Source organism: Carcharodon carcharias, chromosome 11 (assembly GCF_017639515.1).
Source record: "Carcharodon carcharias isolate sCarCar2 chromosome 11, sCarCar2.pri, whole genome shotgun sequence".
NCBI classification, from domain to species: domain Eukaryota; kingdom Metazoa; phylum Chordata; class Chondrichthyes; order Lamniformes; family Lamnidae; genus Carcharodon; species Carcharodon carcharias.
The window spans coordinates 36,071,409-36,095,405 of NC_054477.1; the positions used below are offsets into that span (position 1 = coordinate 36,071,409).

Sequence of the window (23,997 nt, forward strand, 5' to 3'; positions counted from 1 at the left end):
AAATGGTGGATCGAATGTGGAATTCTCTGTTACATATCATTGCTTAAACAGATTCTATTAGGACATTCAAAGGGAAATAGATAGTTACTGAAAAAGTGTAACATAGAAGAACGTGGGGACTGAGAAGGACAGTAGGATGGGACTAACTGGCTCCTGATGAGAAACAATGGCATAAACCTTATTGGCCAAATGGCAGGTTCTGTTCTGTAATATTCCATAATTTTACTTGAGAATTAAATACAATCTATGACAGAACTAGATATAACACAAGTGAAATTCAAATGATATCTTCACCTTAGAAAGATTAAATCAAAAAACCGTAAGTTATCACCATAGTACTATATACACAATTTTACTTTTGTTAAGTGCATTACCTTCCTCCTTATTTAGGAGGCAAGTCCGCACAAAGCTACACTTCTTGTTTGTCTGAACTGAAGCAAGTAGGTTTTGTTTTCTCAAATGGTGTAGTACTCTGTAAATAACAGAGATAGCTGAAGGACACAGGGAATAGGTACTCAAGTTTCTTTTGCCATTCATTATAGACAAGCCAGTAAAAACTGCCAGCTACGTTACCATGGAATCCAAATCTCAAGAGGGGCTGGTGCGCCTAAATACTTACTTCCTAATGTAAGGGCTATTTACAAGCCATTTCCAGCACTTAATCATCGAAAATTGTTTTGTGATAATTGCACTCTTCAGCTAATGGGGTCTCAGAAGGACTTTCTACCACAATGCCCCACTGTCCTTAGACTGTGCATTTGTAACAAGGACCTATACAAGCTTCGAAATCTCACCTACATGGACGAGGTTTGACAGGATTACATTTGGCAATAAAATTAAGTTGGTTTTAAATTTAAGGCCATTCAGATAATGTATTCAGACACCATACTGTTAAAAAAAACAAAAGTTGCAACGTTGAAATCCATGAGTGAACATGATGTAGGCATACCTCAAACAAGTAGATTATGCCTGTAGACAATACACCCGCAATCTTTTTGATTAAACTGGGCAGTGTGTGAAATCATGGCAGCGTCACAGAAATCTCCCAATACTCTGATGTTAATCCAACTTGTTTTACAAATCAGCGATTGAGGCTTATGTTGGTCTACAAAGATCGTCTTTCTTTCAAACAGCAAGAGCTTAGTTTTCCCCTTCCTACTTGGCATGCTGATGCATGTACAAAATTAAAACTTTTAAAAAGATCAATTTTCTTGAGTGCATACAGGAGGTAGATGAAAAAGAAAGCCAAGGAAGAAACGCTTTGATTAAAACACAAGAATGTGGAAAGGTAAACTCGATTAGGGCAGTGACAATCATTGCCATTTCAAATTCACTTTCTATTATAATTATAAACAGGGAAAAATCTAAGGTCACCATCTTATCTTTTGGGTACTTAGTTTCAATGTTCCTTATTTCTCCACAATATTAGCAGCAAATAGTTATCTGAAGATTTTTGTTCCAGCTTGTTTCTGTGCATATGCATATGAATGTTGACTTATGAGAGCATGCTTTAATGTCAGCTACAAGCTTGTAACAGATCTGATCTGTGAGATTTTACAGACAAATAAATGAAAAAAAGAGGAGCAATGTGAGAGTCTAACAAGATACGGTTTATTCTCCAAAAAACCTAGCAATTCCTGCAGGATACGGATCATATTTCACACAGTAGATCTGAAAATTTGCAAAATTCACAGGAGAAAGAATTGTTCTGATTGCTACTGGCCCCTCCATCCTGAAACTAGATGGTAAGATTGAAAAAAACAATAAATTCAGATTTTTTTCTTAAATGTAAATGGTACTGCTCATGAAAAAAAAACTAAGGGCAGAATTTTAGGTCGGTAGGATTTTATAGCCCTGTCGAAGTCAATGGACCTTTGCATGACTCACTGCATTTTTACGGCCCTACCGCCACTGCAATGGGGTTGTAACATTCTGCCCTAAATTTTTTTTTGAATAATTGCTCCTTTGATTTTCTCTAATTGCTAATTCTTTGTATTCCTCTTTGGCTTTCAGCTATTCAGTTTATTTCTCTCTTTTGTCTTCATGCACTTCTATTATTTCCTACATTACAGCAGTGACCACACTTCAGAAGAACTTCATTGGCTATAAAAGAAACTTTGGGATGTCCTGAGGTTGTGAAAGACACTATAAATGACAAGCATTTCTTTCTATTGTCTCGATTTCTCAGTCCTTCTCTGACTCCTCTCTTCTGACTCAACTATAAATCTACAGCTTTCTATCTCTGTTATGACGTGGCAGATGATGATATGTTCCAGGTGGACCAAATCCACGAGGGAAACTTGGTCGCGCTATCACATCAGTTTTGCAATTTGTATTTATTATGAGGTGTGTGCACTGAATTCAGAAGTAATAAGTCCACCAGGACCTTTAGAGATTTTAAAATATTAAATTAAAATATTTATTAACAAAATAAAAGATGTCAAGCACATACATAAGACTACAATTACTATTCTAATAACTCCTAAAATTCCTAGTTAACCTGACTCCCAGTTACACTCCCTTTAAGGCCATGATCCACAATAGATTTTAGATTTAAAACAAACTCAGCAAGTTAACACAATACCCTGGACAGTGGTATTCCAACTGGCTTTTCTCCAGCTTCAGTTTGGCTAAATAGCCGACTTATACACAAATGCTAGAGACTTCATTAAGATTATTTTACACACTCTTGTTAGATCTTACATGACCTTCTGACATATAAACTTTCATTCTCCCTTATATGTGTTTCTCTTTTTAATATGTAAATTCTATTGTTCCACATGCCTTTGAAACTGTATCTTCCTCATAACATTAAAAACTTTCATGGTGCCAGTACTGCTAATAACTTTGGGAAAAATAAACACCTTCCTTAGCCCTGCTTAGCTGGCTAGCTGTAAACAGACTAAAATCCCTTTGAAATCCAAATTTCCCTTCTTTTATCTAAAAATGCAAATTCCCTTCACACTCTACATGCTAAGCCTGCATCCATGTTTACTCATTAGCATGTCAAGCACCTAGCATCTTTTGATGACTTAAAGCTTGCAATCCGCTTGACTACAAAGTGTAATTAAATCACACAGACCCAACTATACTTACCTCCATAAACCTGCAGCACAATAAACCAGAAAACTATTATGAAAAAATGTTAGTTTCATGACAATCTCTTTTTCTCGTATATTGTCACAGTACCTGCAATAAATCTGCAAAGACATATTTTTAAAGACTACACTTTAAAATAAATAAAACTGGAACTTTAGAAGGCTCATCAGAGATACCAGACAGTTTATGTGGATTAAACCATCTTATCCCTCAAGAGGACAAAGATATCTTTTCTTATATTGACTCACTGTGGTTTCAGCCAAGACATAAATGAAGCTTCATCAACATCCTCATTGCAAAAATGCAAATTTGCCTTGTCAAATAGAAAGGATTTGGCTACCTGAAAATACCACAGGTGGGAGAAGACTTCAGACTGATGATTAAATAATCACAATTCCTTATTTAGGACCATGACTCAGCACTGATGTGAGATCACATGATATAGTGGCCATCTTGACTTCTTGCTAAAGTTATAACAGAAAATTCAAACTGCTTTTCAGTGACATCTTCAGAGACACAGACAAAATTCCATCAGAGAGAGAGAGAGAGAGAGAGAGAAAGCTATCCATCACTGCAGCCAGTTAAGCAGCGGTGTATCTAACTACAATATTTTGAAAGAGAAACTAATGTCTCTCTTTCCTCCATCCTGTTCCATCTTCAAGCCTGCCTGAGAAAACATCCTCCGGACAAAATCAACCCTAAGGATCATTACAATTATTGAGAAATCTCTGCACTTTTGAGACATTCATTTCAGCTAAAGTAACAACTTGAATATGAAATATCAGGGCCTGCACCAAAATAGACAACAAGTTAAATTTCATTTTCATAACTACATCTTTACCTTCAATTGCATCTTGTTTCTATGCGCGTGATAGTATGGGTGAGTTGTATGATTGAGACGTCACATTTTCGTTAGCCTCCGGGCAAGTGTGAGACAAATAAACTAACCTTCTTCATTTCTAAAATACAAAAGCTTGCTGCTGGGTTATTAAAATTAACTCAATCACTGCAAGGGTAAGAAAATACACACATCCACATACAAATATATTTGATCATAAGCAATAAGAGGTAATACCTTAAAATTGTGTAAGACAATATTTTATATATACACATGCATATCATGCTATATATATGTGTATTTATATACATATACACACACACGTATATATCTATACACATGCATACATATATCTATCTACTTGTCTTGTGTACTTTGCCTCATTTTCTCTCTGCATGTTAATCCCCTTGGCTCAGGGAATGATTTTCTATTGCTAAAATCATTCAGAAACTGGCAACTGGCGTAACACTTTAGATTCTGAAATTCATATTTATCATTTGCAACATTGTTAGTGGCATTAATCGATGCATGGGACTGAATTTTCCTTGCCTCCTGATGGCTGGCTTGGAGGCAGGGAATTAAGAGGAAGACTCTTCAGGCTGGCTCCCTGATGCATTCCCACGCCAGGAAAGTTTCCAATGGGGAATGGGATCCCAGATCAGCTGCCCACACCACAGAAGTAGACAGGCAATTATAGGCTTTGGAAGCAATTTTTCAGGCCCACTGCAATACGGCTGCCAGCGGAGTGGTCCCCACAACATGGAAACTTTGAAAATTTCTGCATGGAACGCTTAGCATTCAGGCAATTCTTTTTTATTTGTTCATGGTGTGTCAGTGTTGCCCCCTGGCCAGCATTTATTACCCATCCCTAATCGCCCTTGGTGAGCTGCCTACTTAAACCCCTACAGTCCAGGTAGTGTAGGCACATCCATTATGTTGTTAGGGGGAGAGTTCCAAGATTTTGACCCAGTGACACTGAAAGAACAGCAATGTAGTTCCAAGTCAGGATGGCTTATGGCTTGGAGGGAACTTGTTGGTGGTGGTGTTCCCATACATCTGCTGCTCTAGTCGTTTTAGGTGGTAGAGTTCATGAGTTTGGAAAGTGCTATCAAAGAAGCCTTGATGAGTTGCTGCAGTGCATCTTGTACATGGTACACACTGCTGCCACTGTGCTTTGGAGGTGAAGGTAATCCGTGTTTAAGGTGGTGGATGGTGTGCCAATCAAACGGTTTCTTTGTCCTAGATGGTGTAGAGCTTCGTGAGAGTTGGAGCTGCACTCGTCAAAACAAGCAGCACTTCAATTGAGGCCGGAAGATGGCAGGCAGCCAACCACCTTCCAAGGAGGCCAGTTGATACTTAAACATGATAATGAGACTGCGAGCCTCATTGCCATTCAACTTTAATAGTGGTTGGCCAGTTTTCTCATGCCTTGGGAAAGCTGGCAGCTATTTTCCGGTGAAGTTTTGCCAGATCCAGCAGGTGTCAGTCTTTACACCTACCTCCTGGATCCGATGGGCCTGCGTGAGGAACCCCTGCGATAGGGTACACCCCCTATTCTTCCACAACACCTGACACCCTCTCCACCATCCAGACCTCTGATTCCCCCAGCCACCCACTCCAATACCTCCAATTGCCACCTCGAACTCTCTGACCTTGCTCCCCCCAACAGAAGTCTTTTAATATTTCACCCCACCTCCTCCACCCCAAGGCCTCCGAACACTCCTCAGACTCCTGGTATATCAAGAAAGTCTGAGCATGCTCCTTCCATTCCCCTCCCCACAAAATAGTTGGAAACATCTGCTGGAATTGTCAGCATCCTGGCCAGATGGGTTTCTGAGACCTACCTCTGCTGATGTCGGTGTTCTCTGGCATTATTAACATGAAGTGACCTCATCTTGACCTTGCAGGAGAACCCCCCACCCAACAAAATTCTTAGCCAGGTATCCCTAAACTACAGCAATGGTATGTAAAGTAAGTCTGCAAGAGGACAGTATTTGGGAAAAAAAAATATTGGAGCTTTAAGAAAAAACAAAAGTTTCCCAAAGACATCTCACTTAAACATTTATAGAAAGGGAATTCCAGGATTGTAAAACACTCACCAATCTAGTTAACAACCCTCAGTCCCATTTACAGATTAAGGCAGATAAAACTTGTTCAAAATAAATCTCCTCCATAAATTTTTGTCCTTAAGATAATAAGTAACATCTTGAAGAACTTCATGTAGAACACCAAATACTGAGGCCCATTCACTGAGCACAAACCACTCCTTCTGAGAATAGAACTGGAATATTACAGAACTTGGAACTGCCATTCTTCCGCTCCTATTCAGTACTATCCAACTGACTAGTATAAAAGTTTAAGTTAACCAGTGGTGAAGGAACAAGCACAGTTGATCAATTGGATGCAAAATGGTTATGACTAAACCGTGTTTTGTTCCTTCTTAGCTTAGTCAAGTATGCAATATTTAGATCTGGTTAATCATTACATTAATTCTATTAACGAAAGGGAAATATTATACACAAGAATGATCTTCAAATGGTTGACGAATCATAACTTACATTCAAAACTAAGTAATTGATAACTCAGTTGGGCTTGTTCATTTACCTGAAGTCAATATGCTTGGTTTTTAAAAAAAAGAACACTTGAAAAGGTTTACACGTAAAAAAAAACATTGAATTTTCAAGGGATGGTGGAGACGCGTCTGGAGACAGGGGCGAGGCATGAAAACAGGAGGGAAATCCCATCGTGTGGGCTCTATGGCCTCGTCCTGCCTCCACAGAATAATGCAGGAATTGGCGTGGTGGCAGGATTGATTCTCGACCAGCCAAGTAAGCCCCTTGAGGGCTTAATTAAGGGCATACTCTGAACACTGGATTTTCCAGATGGCATACTGGGGGGCCGTTTGTGAAACAGTGGTGCCTTCTAGCAACAGGCCATGTAGCCATTGCAGCTGAAGGCTACATTCAGTGGGGGATGGTGCCATGTTAATAGGTGACAGTGCCTATTACTGTGAGTAGGCTTTCCCCTTCCTGTCTAGTGGTTCTGTCCCTTTTGACCCTTCTAATATTGTGCATTTGTCACTGGCGACCAGTAATAGAGGGGTTCTTGCACCTCCCCTTATATAGTTCAGCAGCACCCCCACCTCTGATGGTGGGGCTGCTGATATTTCAGTGCTGGGTGGCCTCCTATTGGCCCTCCAGACTCAAGAGCCTGCCCAACATTCTCAATTAGGTCAGGGCTACTGGAGGCAGAAATTTAATTGGCCGCTTTTTTCAAAGTCTCCCTCAGTGTACCATAGCTGGAATTTTTGGATTCCTGATTTGCATTTCAATGTGAAAATGTGACTGGGACCCAGGTATGAAAGATCTCCCCATTTACATTTCTTTCACAATGGTCGTGTATATCTCTACAAGCAAAAGGAAAATAAGTTGTTAAATCTGCTTAGATTTTCTTTTCTACAGATTTTCCAAACCTATGTGCACATGGAGCTAAAAGATCACGTTCCTTTAATTACACACTACTGAATGTTATTCATAACAATGTTGTGTCATGGACAAGTCAATAGGAGCCTATCTAGCATGGACTGATGAGCAGACTTTCATTAGTAGTCATCAATGCAGTAATACCTTAAAAATGATAAGGATGAGTATCTGGTTAAGGACAAGAATGAAGGCAATAAAGATGAAGGTTGGATTTTCAGGTCCCGCATGGTGGGACCCACTGCGGGGGATGCGCCGGCCCAGCCAGAAGCCCATTGAATTTCAGCGGGACTAGACCATCCCAGCGGCAGGCGGGGCTGGCACATCCCACCCAAAGAGTAGGTATGTGGCTCAAGAGTATATATCAGGATATACTAAGGGTCCTGTATAAATTCAAGTTCTTTTAAATAAAGACACAAAAGATTAAACACTACATTTACAGTCTTGATAGGACCACATGAATCTCATCTAAGAAATACAACTAGTCCAGGTAGGAGCAAGAGCTGAACGGAGCTTAAAAAGTGGCAGATGGGCGAGATTTTACTTTGGGAACGAGCAAGGCCTGAGAAGGGCTTAACAAGTGGCAAAGAGAGAGAAAGATTTCACTTCAAGAAGGAGCGAGATCTGAGGGGGAAACTTTATGCCAAATAATGATTTTTAATCCACCGGCTGGAAACATGAATTGAACTTTCAGATAAAGACATTTCTAAAACATAGACTAAAGTGGCTTGAACTCACAGCCAAGATGGATACCTAATTTGCATTACTGCACATTTCACATCCCAACCCCATTGAGATGGAAATAGCATTCTGAAAAAAAACCCATCAAAGACAATGACCCCAAAGGAATGTGAATGAACTATGTTTCCTATTTCCTTAGGACAATGTCCAGACACTCAACTAGGTGGAGACAAACCATCAAACCTAATCACTTGAACAATGGGACCCTGGCTAAGAAGGGAAATTCACAGATTTGACACAACCAAGTTACAATTGGAATACACAATCATGTTTGAATTATTGCCCAGTTGGGGGAGGTGGTCAGATGACAAGCCAACCCTTTGTATGTTTTATACACAATTTTCTCAGCAGAACTGAGGACAAGCAGCTGACAAGCTAAGAGAGATCCTTCCTCCCCTTCTCTCTCCCCCCAATGTGCAAGCTTTTAGGCCCTGAATACGATCATTTTGCTTTCTCTCCACTTGTAGCAGACACAGATTCTTAAGAACTCATTGCTGTGTCTCCAGAACAACAGATAGGTCATCCATCTGCAGTTCTAAACCACCTCAACGCTGAAAGCAGAAGATCATTGAGTGAAAGCAGCAGGAACACTGAGTTCAGCCTGAAGCCAGCCAAATTGCCAAACTACACACTATGAATTCCATTTAACTTTAATGGAGTCTACTTTGGCCAACCTATCATTCCCCACTCTGCAATGCGTGTGTGTGCATGAACTTCAAGCATATGTGCGTGTGTGAAAGTCGGTGCGTATTTCATTATTTTACTTAAATCAGTTTAAGTACAATAAAGCTAACCCTTTTCTTTGATAAATTCAAGAAAATATAGGTGGAATTTTATGGCCCCATTGTGGCAAGGGCAGGGCCGTAAAATGTGGCAAGTCTCCACTAACTTTGGCGGGAATGGAAAATTCCACAGGCGGGAGGGACCATAAAATTCTGCCCCGTGTCCTTTTAAGATCACAGCACGTAAAGAGTTAAGTACCCACTGAATTGGCAAGTGCAACAAAACCTGTTGCAGTCAAATGGGGAAGAGGGCAAAGAGGGGAGCCATTAGCCCCCTCCTCACCTGGTCATAACAGGGGCATAAAGAGTGCAGTAGAGTGTGAGACTCATTTCAGGAAGGAGTGAGAACTGAGCGGAGCATAAAAGAGTGCAGGAGAGAGAGCAAGACTTCGTTTTGGAAAGGCAAGCTGAGCGGAACTAGCCAGGTTCTAGATTCAGAGATAAAAACAAAAAAAACTGCGGATGCTGGAAATCCAAAACAAAAACAGAATTACCTGGAAAAACTCAGCAGGTCTGGCAGCATCGGCGGAGAAGAAAAGAGTTGACGTTTCGAGTCCTCATGACCCTTCAACAGAACGATGCCGCCAGACCTGCTGAGCTTTTCCAGGTAATTTTGTTTTTGTTCTAGATTCAGAGCCCATACTCGGAAAGAAAAACCGAGGTGTGACGTCACAGGGAAGCAGGTTAAGTGATCGGCTGGTGAGTAGTTCCTATTTATCTTATCTAGGGAATTTCTTTCAGTTGGGGTAAGTAGAACATTAATTGAAATAATTTGATGGTTGGGAGTGGAGGCAGGAGCTGGCTGCACCTGTCTGGAGCTTGAAACAATAATCAAAGCATGGCGTCACAAGAAACTCTTGAGTTGATTGGCTGGTGACTATTATTGCTAAGGGACTGAGTCTAAACAACTGGTAGATTAAAAAAACATTCAAAATATTAAGTATTAATAACAAGTAACAATTAGGCATCTGGTGAGCCTTGACTTTCTGTTTTTAAAATAAATCATATTACTTCTAGTAAGGCATATTAACTATTAGTAGGATTTACTAGTATTAGTAAGGTTTAATAGAATTTGGTAAGGTTCATTAATAGTAGTAAAATTTGTTAGAATTGGGAAAGATTTATTAGCAGTAGTAAGATTTATTCACAGTAATAAGGTTTATTAGCAGTAGTAAGATTTATTCACAGTAATAAGGTTTATTAGCAGTAGTAAGATTTATTCACAGTAATAAGGTTTATTAGCAGTAGTAAGATTTATTCACAGTAATAAGGTGTATTAGCAGTAGTAAGATTTATTCACAGTAATAAGGTTTATTAGCAGTAGTAAGATTTATTCACAGTAATAAGGTTTATTAGCAGTAGTAAGATTTATTCACAGTAATAAGGTTTATTAGCAGTAGTAAGATTTATTCACAGTAATAAGGTTTATTAGCAGTAGTAAGATTTATTCACAGTAATAAGGTTTATTAGCAGTAGTAAGATTTATTCACAGTAATAAAGTTTATTAGCAGTAGCAAGGTTATTAACTAATAAATAGAAGAATGGCAGGGCTGCTCCATCCCCTAGGTACACATCCTGTGCCATGTGGGAACTCCAGGACACCTGGATAACCTGGATTACCCTGGATAACTGTTTGTGCAGGAAGTGTTGTCAGTTTCAGCAACTTGAGCTCTGGGTTTCGGAACTTGAGCAGCAGCTGGTGTCACTGCAGTGCATCTGTAATTTAAGAACTTCACGGAAAGCACATTTATAGACATGGTCACCCCGTAGCTCAAGAGTATGCAGGGAGAGATAGAATGGGTGACCACCTGACAGTAGAAACAGGCAGGTAGTGCAGGACTCCCCTAAGTGCATCCCACTCTCCAACCAGTGTTCAGTACTGAATACAGATGGGAGTAATGGTTCATTTGGGGAGTGCAGCTGGAGCCAAGTCCATGTCACCATGGTTGGCTCAGCTGTACAGGAGGTACAAGGAAGACTGGAAGAGCGATGTGCGATAGGCGATTCAATAGTTAGGGGAATAGCCAGACATTTCTGTGACACATGTAAATCCAGGATGGTGTGTTGCCTCCCTGGTGCCAGGATCAAGGATGTCCCTAAATGGCTGCATAGCACATGAGGGAGGGTGAACAGCCCAGCAACTGTATTCCACATCGGTACAAGTGACATAGGCAGAAAGAGTAACGTAGTCCTGGCAGTCAGAATTTAGTGAGCTAGGTAGAAAATTAGCAAGCAAAACCTAAAAGTAGTCACCTCTGGATTATTCCCACCATCACATGCAAGAGAGTATAAAAATAGGAGGATAAATCAGATTAATGTGTGGCTGGAAAATGATGCAGGAGGGAGGGCTTTAGATTCTTGAGAAATAGGACCAGCTCTGGAGGAGATGGGACCTGAACAGGCTGGACAGATTTCATTTAAATAGAGCTGGGGCTGAGTTCATTGTGGGAAATTTTGCTAGTGCTTTTGGGGAGGGTGTGGAAACCAGGAGGAAATATCAGAAAGGATTATCAAGGTGCACAGAGTGCAGAGACAGTAGGGGTGGGGTTTACAGGACATTATTTCAAAATTTACGGATGATACAGAACTTGGAAGCATTGTGAACTTTGAGGAGGATGGTGTAGAACTTCAATGGGACATAGACAAGTTGGTGAAATGTATGGACAGATAGCAAGTGAAGTTCAATGTGGAGAAATGTGAAGCGATTCATTTTGGTGGTAAGAACATGCAGAGACAATATAAAATAAAGGGTACAACTTTAAAGGGGGAGCAGAAGCAGAGGGACCTGGGTTTAAACGTCCATAAGTATATGAAGGTAGGAGGACAGTTTGAGAGAGTGGTTAAAAAAGCAAACAGTATGCTAGGCTTTATTAATAGGGGCATTGAATACAAGTGCAAGGAGCTTATGTTACATAAGGCACTAGTTCGGCCCCAGTTGGAGTACTGCTGTTCTGGGTGCAACTCTTTAGGAAAGATGTGAAGACACTGGGGAGAGTGCAGAAAAGATTCAGGTGAATAGTTCCAGGGATGAGGAACTTCAGTTATGAAGATAGATTGGAGAAATTAGGACTGTTTCCCTAGGAGAAAAGAAGGCTGAGAGGAGATTTGATAGAGGTGTACAAAATCATGAGGGGGTCACTCATGATTTCACTCATGAAAAGATCAAGAATGAGATGGCTCAGATTTAGAATAATTTGCAAAAGAAGAGCGATATGAGAAAAAGCTTATTCACACAGCGAGTGGAGTGCACTGCCTGAGAATATGGTGGAGGCAGTTTCAATTAAGCCATTCAAAAGGGAACAACACCGTTATTTGAAAAGAAACAATGTGCAGGGTTGGGAGGAGAAGAGTTGCTGTAGACATGATGGGCTGCAAGGCCTCTCTGCGCTGTAAAAATTCTGTAATACTTTAAAAGGTCAGGGGGAAAGTTTGCAGAATCACATCTTATTGGAACAAAAACAGAAAAAAAAATGCTGGAAAAACTCAGCAAGTCTGGCAGCATCTGTGAGAGGGAAACAGAGTTAACGTTTCAAGTCTGTATGACCCTTCTTCAGATCTAAAAAGAATTAAAAAATGATGAAATTTATACCGTTTAAGGGGGGTGGAGCGGGTGAAGCAGGATAGAAGGCCAGTGATAGGTGGGGGCAAAGCAGAGATTGACAAAGATATCATGAACTAAAGGAAAAAGGGAGTGTTAATTTTATCCACTTATTTTGATTTTTATTCATTTATTAACTGTTTTATCCCCTTTTTTTCATCCCTCCTTCTATCCCATTTTCTATCCTTTTTTCCCCACCACCACACCCCCCTCACGCCCATCCCCAAAAGGGCTATCTGTTACTTGTTCCATGTCATTCTTTCACACAATGCTTACCCTTGTTCTGCTATTATCACATTCTGCTTTCTTACCTTTGCCACTATCAGCAATTTTTTTTAGCTCTTACCACTACCATTAACACTCCCTGCTCCACCCCTCTTAAACACTTTTCATCACATTTTTACTTCTCCTTAGCTCTGAAGAAGGGTCACATAGACTCAAAACATTAACTCTGTTTCTTTCTCCACAGATGCTGCCAGACCTGCTGAGTTTTTCTAGCATTTTCTGTTTTCGTTTCAGATTTCCAGCATCCGCAGTATTTTGCTCTCATCTTACTGGATTTTGGATTTAAATAGTTAAAGTGGGAAAAGATTCCACAGCAGGGCAAACTGTTGGAAGAAACAGGCTGGTGAACTGAATGGCCTTTCCATATGTAACCTTTTGAAGATGCACTGCACTGAAAGACACAGGTCAACTACAGGCCCCAATTCTAACCAATCTCTATAGTGAACCTTCAACTCATAATACACTTAGCCTATTTGAAAACTGGTATCATGTAACAGGTATCATGTGTCGGGTAGAAAGGTCAGAATTTCAGCACCGAAACAGATTCAAATCTTTAAAGTCTCTATTACTGGAGAAGTTAATATTTAAGTGAGATAAGAAATGAAGAAAACCATTAGCAAATTTACGGGTGCAGATGGACTGCTCATTCACAAGGGTGGCAGACAAAAGACAATGTTTACAACAAACAGCTGACAACACACAGAAGCAGATATCCTGAAGTCTTTTAGTGGTATTTAGAGAATGAACTACTACAAAAAAGCACATTTTTTCTTAGAAAGAATGTTTATATATGATCCACAACTTTGTTTGAACATTAACTGATTTAATAATTTAGTTATCTGCCTGTGGCAAAACTATGAAGAGTTCCAATACTGCATGCTTAGAATTTTCCAAGAGATTAATTTTTGATTCACTTGAAGGGAGAAAAAATACGGTGCTGCAATTACTCTGTGCACAGGTAGCACATTAAATAACATTTTTTATTTGCTTTTTTTAATGCATTTGTAGAAACTCTCAACTTTGTCGGGAAACTAAGGTGCATTAGAGTATGCTAAAACTGAAATATGAGAACGGCTAATGGGAAAGTACTTGCAAGAAATGTCAAGCCGTTAAACAACCACTTAACCAGAATAAATAGTGCACTGTAGGCCATCCCAGATGTGGAGGCTGAAGTAAAGATCATAGCAGATGGCAAGAGAACATGGCAAACTGGCAAGAATACTACAATGCTGGAACAGTGCAGCAGGTGCAAGAAGCCCACACACAGGAGGCCAATAAGATGTCACGCTTACATATGTATATAGCATAGCAAAGTAAAATTTAGGTGTCAGAAGAATTTGCTTGAGCACATTCGTATACTCAACCTAAACCATTCCAATAACCTGCTGCAAGTACTAAACAAAGGAAATCAATGAATATAGTTCAGAACTAATGTAGCAGCATCAAACAGGAGAGCCTAGAATTATTCAGCTGAACAAGAACCACTCTTCAAAGAAGCAATCATGCAGGTTGTGACAAATTATTGATGTGTTTCATTTCCTGCCATAAGAGACTTTGGGGCCAATTTTAGTACACAGTTCATCACTGGACCAAAACTCAAGCAAAATCTGTTCTGTCTGATTAACATTGGTGTCTGGACTAAAGGAACAAAAAACACGCTCTGTATGTAAGAGTAACTTGTAAAAAAGCCAGGAAGTTATGCTAAACCTACATAAAGACAGTAATTTTGAGTCTAGCTTTGTTTTATATTTATTTATTCTTTCACAGGATGTGAACATTGTTGGTTAGGTCAACATTTATTGCCCAACCCCAACTACCCTTGAGAAGATGGTGGTGTAGTCCACGTAGCGTAAGTCATCCACAGTGCTGTTGGGGAGGAGTTCCAGGATTTTGATCCAGTGACAGTGGAGGAACAGTGATATAGTTCCAAGTCAGGATAGTAGGTGGAGATGTTTGCACGCATCTGCTCCCCTTGTCCTTTCAGGTGTTAGATATTGCAGGTTTGGAAGGTGCTGTCGCAGGAGCCTTGGTGAGTTCCTGCCAGTGCATCTTGTAGATGGTACACACTGCTGCAACTGTGCATCGGAGGGAGTGAATGTTTAAGGTGGTGGATGAAGTGCCAATCAAGCGATTTGCTTTGTCTTGGGTGGTGTCAAGCTCCTTGAGTGTTGTTGGAGCTGCATTCATCTAGTAAGTGGAGAGTATTCCCTCGCATTCTGGACTTGTGCCTTGTAGATGGTAGACAGGTTTTGGGGAGTCAGGAAATGAAGTATTGTCTCTAATTCTGGAATCTACAGTTTAGGAAGGAGGTGATGGCTTTGGAGTGGGCATAGAAGAAACTTAACAGAATAGTTCCAGGGATGAGAGCTTAAGCTACGTGGATAGACTGGAGAAGGTGGACTTTTTCTCCTCAGAGCAGAGAAGACAGAGGATTGACTGAAGTGTTTAAAATCATAGAATAAATAAAGATAAAACATTTGGGTCGATAACCAGAGGGCACAAGATTTAAGGTTATTGGTAAACACATCAATAAGCGAAGTGAGAAAATCTTTTTTTTTACACAATAACTAATGAGAATTTGGAATACACTGCTTCATAGGGTGGCAGAAACAAATTTAACAGCAACCTTCAAAATGGAATTGTATGAATACTGGGACTGAAAGAAAAATGTAGGGATGGGGGATGAGCCATGGAGTGGGGATAATCAGATTTGAAAGGGCTGGCACAGACTTGATGGCCTCCTGCAATGTATGACTATTATTATCATATATGAAAATTTACTGGGAGCATGAATTTAAACCATATGGGCCCTGGGGAAGCCCCACATTGCCACTTTTTGGGAAGGCCTGCTGCATTGTTTCATTCAGGCATTTGAGATGCCAGTGGCAGGTCTTCCCCTGCGGTCAAGGACCCCGAGAGCATAAACCCTGGCTGGCGAGAACTGCCAGAACGTTTACTGAGTGGTAGCACCACTGGGGAGGCAGTGGCTGCTGCTGTTACGGCACCTGCCCAAGGCCTAGGATTGTTGCTGGATTCCATGCAGGCCAGAGGTGAGTGATGGTGGCAAGGGGGTCACTGGGTGGGGACAGCAGCAAGGGCAGAGGATTGTCTCTCAGCAACATTCCCCGCCCTTCCGGATGCTGGGTCCTTTGATCAGGCACTAACTGCCTCTGAACAAGGGACACCCCCCCCCCCCCCCCCCCACCCACCCCCCCCCCCCCCCCCCCCCCCCCCACCCACCCCCCCCCCCCCCCCCCCACCCCCCCCCCCCCCCCACCACCCCCCACCCCCCACACGCAAACCAACCAACCACCCACCCACCCCCACCCTCTGGGAGCCTGCAAGTAATCCCACACATGCTTTCTTGTCATACTCCCCTTATGAGGAGCCCCCGCCCGGTTCATACCAGTGGTGGTGGGATGAAGCCCTTAAGGGGGCAATTAGGGCCTCAAAGGTGGGTAGGCCATTCATGGGCCTTCTTGCCATGGACTTAATTGGCCCCCACCTGCCATCTTCCTACCTGATTAAATGCCCCCACACCACCAAACCTGTCATGGGTGAGGTCACAGATTCCACCCTATATGCGGCCCGCATAAAAGCTTCGCCAGCCTGCCTTAGTTGTCATGCAATGATTGAACTATTTGTAACAGCTTTGCTTTGGAGCACCTCTATTAGTTTGGCTATTGTGTTTCATTGAGATTATTGTGGTCCTGAAATTAAATTTCAAATAAGCTGAAAGAAAAGCACCAGAATATATGAAGCAAATGAAAGCAGTTCAGAACATTGCATATCAATTGCATTGCTGTACTAATGATGGTTTGCCTGGAGAATAGAAAATCCTCATTAAAAAAGAAATATGTTGCTTTTCCATAATTTTCCCTATAGCCTATTTCTAATCAACTTTCCTTGTTCAGATCATTCAAGGTTTTCATCATTCTTACCCAAACATGCTTTGTCTTCTGTTCATACTGACAAGGGTTAAAAGATGGGCACCACCGTATGTCTTTACAGAAATGGGGCTTATTTATCTTGAGCAAGGTGTTGAGGCAAAGTGACAGGTCTTCGCTCAGACACCATTCAAACAAAATAGTTTTCTTTACACTTACAAGTTGAAGGCAGACTCAGTCATCAAGATAATGCATCAGTCATTTGGCTACAAGCTGAGCCTCACTCTGCCATTATGACAAATGGCAAGCGTTGTTTTAAGGAAACATTTATCACTGGTAAAGAAAAGTTAAATCTTTGATTAATGGTGAGTGGTATGTACAGGAATAACACTTCTTTCAAGAACTATTTTAAATATCACATTGACAAATAAACTAAACAATAGACACTTTGTAGCTAAATGCATTTCTTATGCCCTTCTCAGGGCAATTAGGGATAAGCAACAAATGCTGGCCTTGTTAGTGAAGCACCAGCCCATGAACAAATAAAAAAGCCCAATGGAATACGTTGGATGTCACAAGCATTTGATGCAAGAATATTCCCATTTAATTCACAAATGTTAAAGATCTAAATATGTTGCTACGATGCTGGTTAACAGTCAGTTAAACGGAAGTGGTTTCGGACAGAATATGGGTTACCACCTTTTCAGAAAGTCTTAATTCAGTGGTGATATTTTATCTTGCTATCACATCAAACATTGAGCCTATTTTCAATCGTTAGTCAATAAAAGCACAAAACAACCTTAGGTCAGCTACTGACACAGGTCAGCAGCATTGTTGGCTTTCCCGTCTGGGGCATTTACTAAACTGTGACTAAACTGAGTTCTAAACCCTCCATAAGCATAATCTGTTGATATCTCTCATTCTTCAAATTCTTACATGCCAGCCTGTTAAAACCAAGAATGTTGATTTGGTGCTAAATTTAGTGCTTTTTGGAGATTTTATTCTGATCATGATTTAACTCAAAAGTTATAAGTAATAACGTAGGGTGGTGAACTTCTTGAAATGATGGGAAATGCTGGTCTGTAACTACTTAAAATATTAGACAGGACGTTAGCCGAGGCTGCCAGACTTACCTTCTGATGCCATACCCATGTGTTAGATAAAACTGCAGATTTCATTCTTTGCAGAGAATCAAACTCCAGTCTTCAAGGGTGACTGGTACAAAAGGCAGTTTTAACCAGATGTTTAATCCACATCCTCCACTCCATATTATTATAAAAGATTCACCTAGTGCTAACTAACAATATTCTGGAGAATAGAGTTCTGTTCTATATCCATTCACCAAGTTCAGAATTCTGTGGGACTTCAACTGTAAAGACTTATTAACTCATAACTGCTGCATAAAATAACAAAAAATACGTGATCACTTGATGTCTTTCACATTTACAAAAGGCGATCAAGGATACTCAAATGTTTATGAATTCCTGACATTTAACCTGCAATAATTGTAGATGTCCTATAATTTCAATTGTAAATGGTTTAAATTTGATGCAGTCCAACAATAAAGAGGTCATTACAAACACTAGTCAAAGCAGCCGGTTCAAACGTACCTATCAGTTGCCAAAGTCACCCAATAGTGCAAAATGACACGGAAATTCAAGAAGGTTAGCTCTTACCATCATTTGCATCTTGTAGGATGATAATCTGAGTAGATGGATGTTTTCCTATCCTGCCCCCCATGGGCATGCTCAGTGTGACGTTAAACGTCTCCTCATTTTCATACAAGGAATCATCAATGATGACAACATGGCACAGCTTTTCAGTTTCATCCTTATAAAAACGGATGACACTGTTGTGATCCTCTAATCGAGTGATGTAGTCGGAGTAGGACAGCACACTGGATGGAATAGTGCCAGTTGCAGTGCCTGCAATAAAGAATTAAATGATTTCACATTAAACCATTTAATCAAAGCTAAACAATCTCTTCCTTTGAACATTTAATTCTCTGGGGAGGGATTCATCTCGGGTGGTATTGAATCAACTGCCTGTTATATGCAGTGCCTGATATTCAGTTCCATTGCAGTCAATGGATTGAAATATCAAGCACTGTGGATAATGGGTGGCCAATCCAATACTGCATGTTTAGCACCAATGCCCAAGACAAATTTCTAGGCCTCTGTTTCTGAAGTACTAAATGTTTCATCTTTGTTTGAGAAATTGAAATGGCAATCTGTGTACCATGTGGGGACCCCATCAGCTAAATGTTAAGAATGTTTCAAAGACATTTCAATCTTACTGAAATATTTAATGATATTAAGTACCAAAGTTAATAACTACTTACTTTCAAAATGGTTCAATTTGCTCAATGGAATGCTGCATCATATAAAATGTTAATTTATTACTGACATTTCTAAGTGTGAAATTTAAATTAGAAATAGGAAACTGGGATAAAATCTTCCTGCTGTGCTGGTTTAGCATGAAATCAGGGCAGGTGTATCTAGCAAATGGTGTCCATCATACTTCGTCCAAGATAATGTTCTCTCTCAGAAAGAAGGCTGGGTTTTCAGATTTATTGCATCCAGGAATGTCATTGCAATCATTTTGTCAGCCATGTTGCTGTACATCATCAAGTTACAGAAGAGGAGCAAATAATGTGGCTGCCTTAACTAACTAATTAAAATTCTATTTAATAAAAATTCCCAGGATTCCCAATTAAAGAACTGTATGGTCACCAGGAACTTATGCCTTAGAAAGATTGCATTTAAGCCACTGCTCTTTAATGTTGTGCCTCTGTATTTCTTGAGTGAAACTCTTAATGTATCACACCAAATTGTTCCCAGACTTAGAACCAAACATTCAATCAACCATGTTAGTGTTAGGAAGGAGAAAATCTATGACTATACTTATAGATTTATTTCATAGCTCTGGAGGATAATGTATTAACATTTCAAACATCCACTATTACAGTTTACTGAAATCCTAGTGATAATTGAGCTGTGGCGTTGTACAATTATTTTAGCTTTTAGTATGGCAGCAACATGGAAGGAAATTTTAATGCCAAAAGCTTTGGCTTGAGTGGGAGGTTAAACCAACCTGTTTTCAAACTGCAGGTTTTAATGGAGACAGGATAGGACTGGGGGCGGAAGGGAGGGGGATGGTGGGAGGGGGTGACTCGCTCCCAGGAAGTGGGCTAGAAATTTAAATACTATGCTGAGACTGTGTCTCATTTTTATGCACCATTTTGAATTTAACTCTGGATGGCCAGGTTTCCTGAGCCCTGAGAAAGCTGGAAGCAACCGGGAAGTGAAGACTGTTGGATCCAAGTGGTACATGCCAATCATCATTTCCATCCTGCAATCGTTTTTTCCAATCTCCCTAGCCCCTCTCCAATCACTGCGCCCCTGCCCCAGTAGCCTCCAATCACCACTGAAGTCTGTTCTGAAAGGGTATGCATTCCTCCCTCCCACCCTCTAGCAGTAAATGTACTGTGTACAGTATATTCACTACTAAAATTGTCACTGAACCACCAACTCTTGCATTTGTGTCAGAAGAAGCATTACACCCAACTCCAAGACTAAAGTATGTAATCTAAGTTGACATTCCATTGCAGTACTGAGGAAGTGCTGCATTATCAGATGTGACATCCATTAGGTGGGAAGTTAGACCGCGACCTGTGTTTGCCTCATCATGTGGATATTATGGACCTAATAACAGTGGATAAAAATGAATGGGAGCTCTCACAATGTTCTAGCCAATATTCTTCCATTAACCAAACCACCAAATACAGTCTAACTCTAGTCAATCAATGCATTGTTGTTTGTGGGATCTTGTCATGTGCAAAACTGGCTACTGGCTTTCTTTGCGAAGTTTTGAGGTATTTCCCAGCATTATGATGAAGTGTCATATAAATGGATACTGACCAAAAATGAGGAATATCTAATTCTAAGTATGCCAACTCCATACTATGCTGCAAAGTGTTTCTACTCAGAAATTCTCACATGCACTCTAGAATTCTTCTTGGCTTTTTTGAATGAATCCTATCAGACAACAGGTACAGTCAACACCCCGTAAAATGTATCCTGTGAATCTCAAGGGTAAAAGTTGAGAACAGGATGTTTTCTGAAGGTAATTCCACCTGAGTGACCTGAAGTAACAATAAATTTAAAGCCCACTGTATCTCACTTCAAAGCAGCAGAGTTTTGGTTTGCTCAGTAACTTGAAATTAAACGGATATTAAATCTGACTCAACATCTGTCAGCTGTAGCACAAAGGAATGAGTTGTATTCCTGGGTCTTCCTGTTGAAAACTTTTAGCGGAAGTTAACAGCATGGATACTGAGTTTTTTTTGTGGACTGCACAGAACAATTAGGTCATGAAACAAAAATGATAAATTGAAGGCCACCGTTGTTTGATCAAATCTGGAAGAGGTTTCAAAACCATGCCCCACCTCCCCACCCCCCATTCCCCGATCCAAAAACAACCAACTTGCAAGAAACAGGAAGGTGCTCATGTAAAAAGCAGCCACCCGCAATTCAAAGCAAAGGATGACTTACGCAGTCATGTTAACACTTGCTCCCATTAGCCAGTGGGATTTTAATAAGCTAAATGCAGTTTGATTCATGTACCATTCTTTTTCCCTATTCTCAAATCTCTTTTATTCTCTTTTATTTGTGATGTAAAAGGCAATTTATAACAACAGTTCTTCCGTCACTAGAATGCAAAGGTATGTTAGAATATTTTAATGTTTCTATCCAAAATGTTAGCTTGCTGATTTGCCTGCTGGACATTCTTGGGGGAGAAATCCATTCACCAGGCTTAAGTTGATTCCCTGGGGCAGGCATTAGCGTGGGCCACTATGCACTATCTGCTTGGCCTTCTTCATTGATACCATTGAGGGAACCCACGTGGGCTGCAAGACAAGGCCTCGCGAATGGACTTCTCCCCTGAGAATATTACCTTTCTGTCATCAGTAACAGGACTCTGAAAACAAAATCAGCAACCTAAGCAATGCTTGAGTAAAATATGACACCAAGCCACATAGATATTAGGGCAGGTGAGGTGAGTTTTGAGGAGTGTCTTAAAGGGGGGGGGGGAGGGAGGTAGAAAGGCACAGAGGTTTAGGAAGAAAATTCTAAAGCTGAGGGCCTAGGTGGCTGAAAGCACAAAGGCATCACCGCTGGAGGGGAATCCAACAAATAACATGATATTCACTGGGAAAACTGCTGCAATCTGCACTACACACCAGCAGCAAGGCTGTTACACCGCTGCACTACATTAGTGAGGATCCCAACATATAGCAGAACTACACCAGCATTACATTGGCAACATATTAATACCTGTTTATATTTTCCTCATTAAATAAAAATATTATTTAAAATCATCTTTTCAACAATGAGCTTTCACATACAAGTGATAAATGTTGGAAGAAGCTTTGGTAACTCATTGCCTAAAACTATTCAACATCTATTCTGAAAATGCCATCAATAGAGGCATAAGTCTGACCATTCCATATATCTGTTTTCTCTGTTCCAGGACTCCTGCTGTGGTGTATACAGGTTAGGCAGCTCAGATTTGGGCCATGTGAAAACTGCGGTTCAGCAAATATTAAAGTTTCATTTGCAGAATACATACCATTCCACCTATTTCTTAAATTTTGTTTTATTCAGGTTAAGAAATATATTGACATTTATAAATCGAACTGTTGCATGATGATGATTTGCTAATACAAGCAACAATCAGCACGCCAAGTAGACACTTGAAAACAAGTTTAACTGTGGAGTATTGTGCTTTTAAATGTCTATATCCAATGGGTATAAGTAACTAACTAGTGCAGGAACTATGAGAACGGTCCGAAACTTATTTTTGATGTAAGGATACCTCTATTCACGAATTAAAGGTGTATACAGGCTTTGAGTACATTAGGTTTCCTGGAGCAACTGCTGCTTATCCTCTTACCTTGATGTGTGGAACAGATAACCATCAGCTCCTGACTCACGTCCCCTGTCCTCTTCACTGGAATTAACAGCTCACCAACATCTTCGTCAATGGCATAGGAAGTCTTGGGGATAAAGACTGTCGATTCTGTAGGATATATTTATAAATATTGTTTAGGGGAAATAATGCAAATTATTAAATTGTTTTTGTATTATTGGGCACTAACACCCCAATCCAAAAATATATTATTCATGAGAACATGCGATGAAGATAAAGATTATTTTTTGATGCCCTATGGAATTTTACTCTTAACGAAATAATTGCTGGTGTGTTTGCATTGAGAACCTCATTATCTCCTTGACCCCTCGAAATATTGGTGTGTATTGGTTCCTTTAACCAAATTTCCATAGTTAGTAATGTTGTGGTAATTCAAATCTTATCGTTTCAAAGACAGTGCACGTGTAGCGAATGAGCTTGTGTATGGATATCTTTATATTTATATAGGACAGAAGTCTCCTGGTTGACCTTTGCTTGAATTTTGACTCCAGCAGGCAGTCTCACTTGTGCACCTCCCACTGTGAAAAGTATGTTTGCTTTTGTTCCAGAAAACACAGACAGACTCCTGGAAATGTATCAAAGGAATCCTTTCTATCCAAAATCCAGATTAACCCGGGCACTACAGGTCTGAATAAACCAAAATATTTGGGGATATTTTGCAAGTTAACACATTTATGTAAAAATAAAAGATAATTATAGTTTCTGTTACAGTTCTCAAAGTATCTTAGGAGACAAGTTTGTGTTTTTTATATATTAAATAAAAGCTTTCATGCCATTTATGCAGTAGGCTATATACCTGCAAGATGAAGAAACTTTGAGAATTTGTTAACTTGGTGACTATAAAATTTTATGTCAATGAACAATTAGTAAAATTCCTGAATGTCTGTTACACAATGGAGAAGATGAAAAATTTCACCACTTAGGCTTATTATTCAGATGGAGGCAAAAAGTGATTTAAATTTCTTTGTCTTGCTGGAAAATAAATAAATGTTAATTAGGGGTTTTTGGACTGGCAATCAATCATGTGCCAGTTAAGGTGCTTTTAACAAGCCCAATGTTTATGGAGAGACTTGGAGGTGGGGAAAACCCGTCAGCTGCAGATGTAGTGGCCCTGTTGTCATTTAAAGGATGGGAACACAAACAAGAGGCAGCAGGCTGCAGCCGCGTCCCATGGGGATGGTTCATAGCACTGAGTACAGATGGAAACCTCTAGGTAGCTATCGAGAGGGGACAGAGAAAGGACAACTGGTATTAATGGGTCATTGGAAAGGGATAGAGATAGGGCTTGAGTGTTTGG

General features: G+C 40.2%; 1 protein-coding gene across 1 annotated transcript in view; it reads right to left on the reverse strand.

The window, feature by feature from the left end:
- LOC121284011 (FRAS1-related extracellular matrix protein 2-like) overlaps positions 1–23,997 on the reverse strand; it is a 277,796-nt gene that overhangs the window by 138,241 nt on the left and 115,558 nt on the right. The window contains exons 5-6 of the mRNA XM_041198924.1: positions 22,665–22,790; positions 18,386–18,634 (exon numbers count right to left, since the gene is read on the reverse strand). Coding sequence (XP_041054858.1) covers positions 18,386–18,634; positions 22,665–22,790 — 375 coding nt within the window. The remainder of the gene's footprint in view (positions 1–18,385; positions 18,635–22,664; positions 22,791–23,997) is intronic.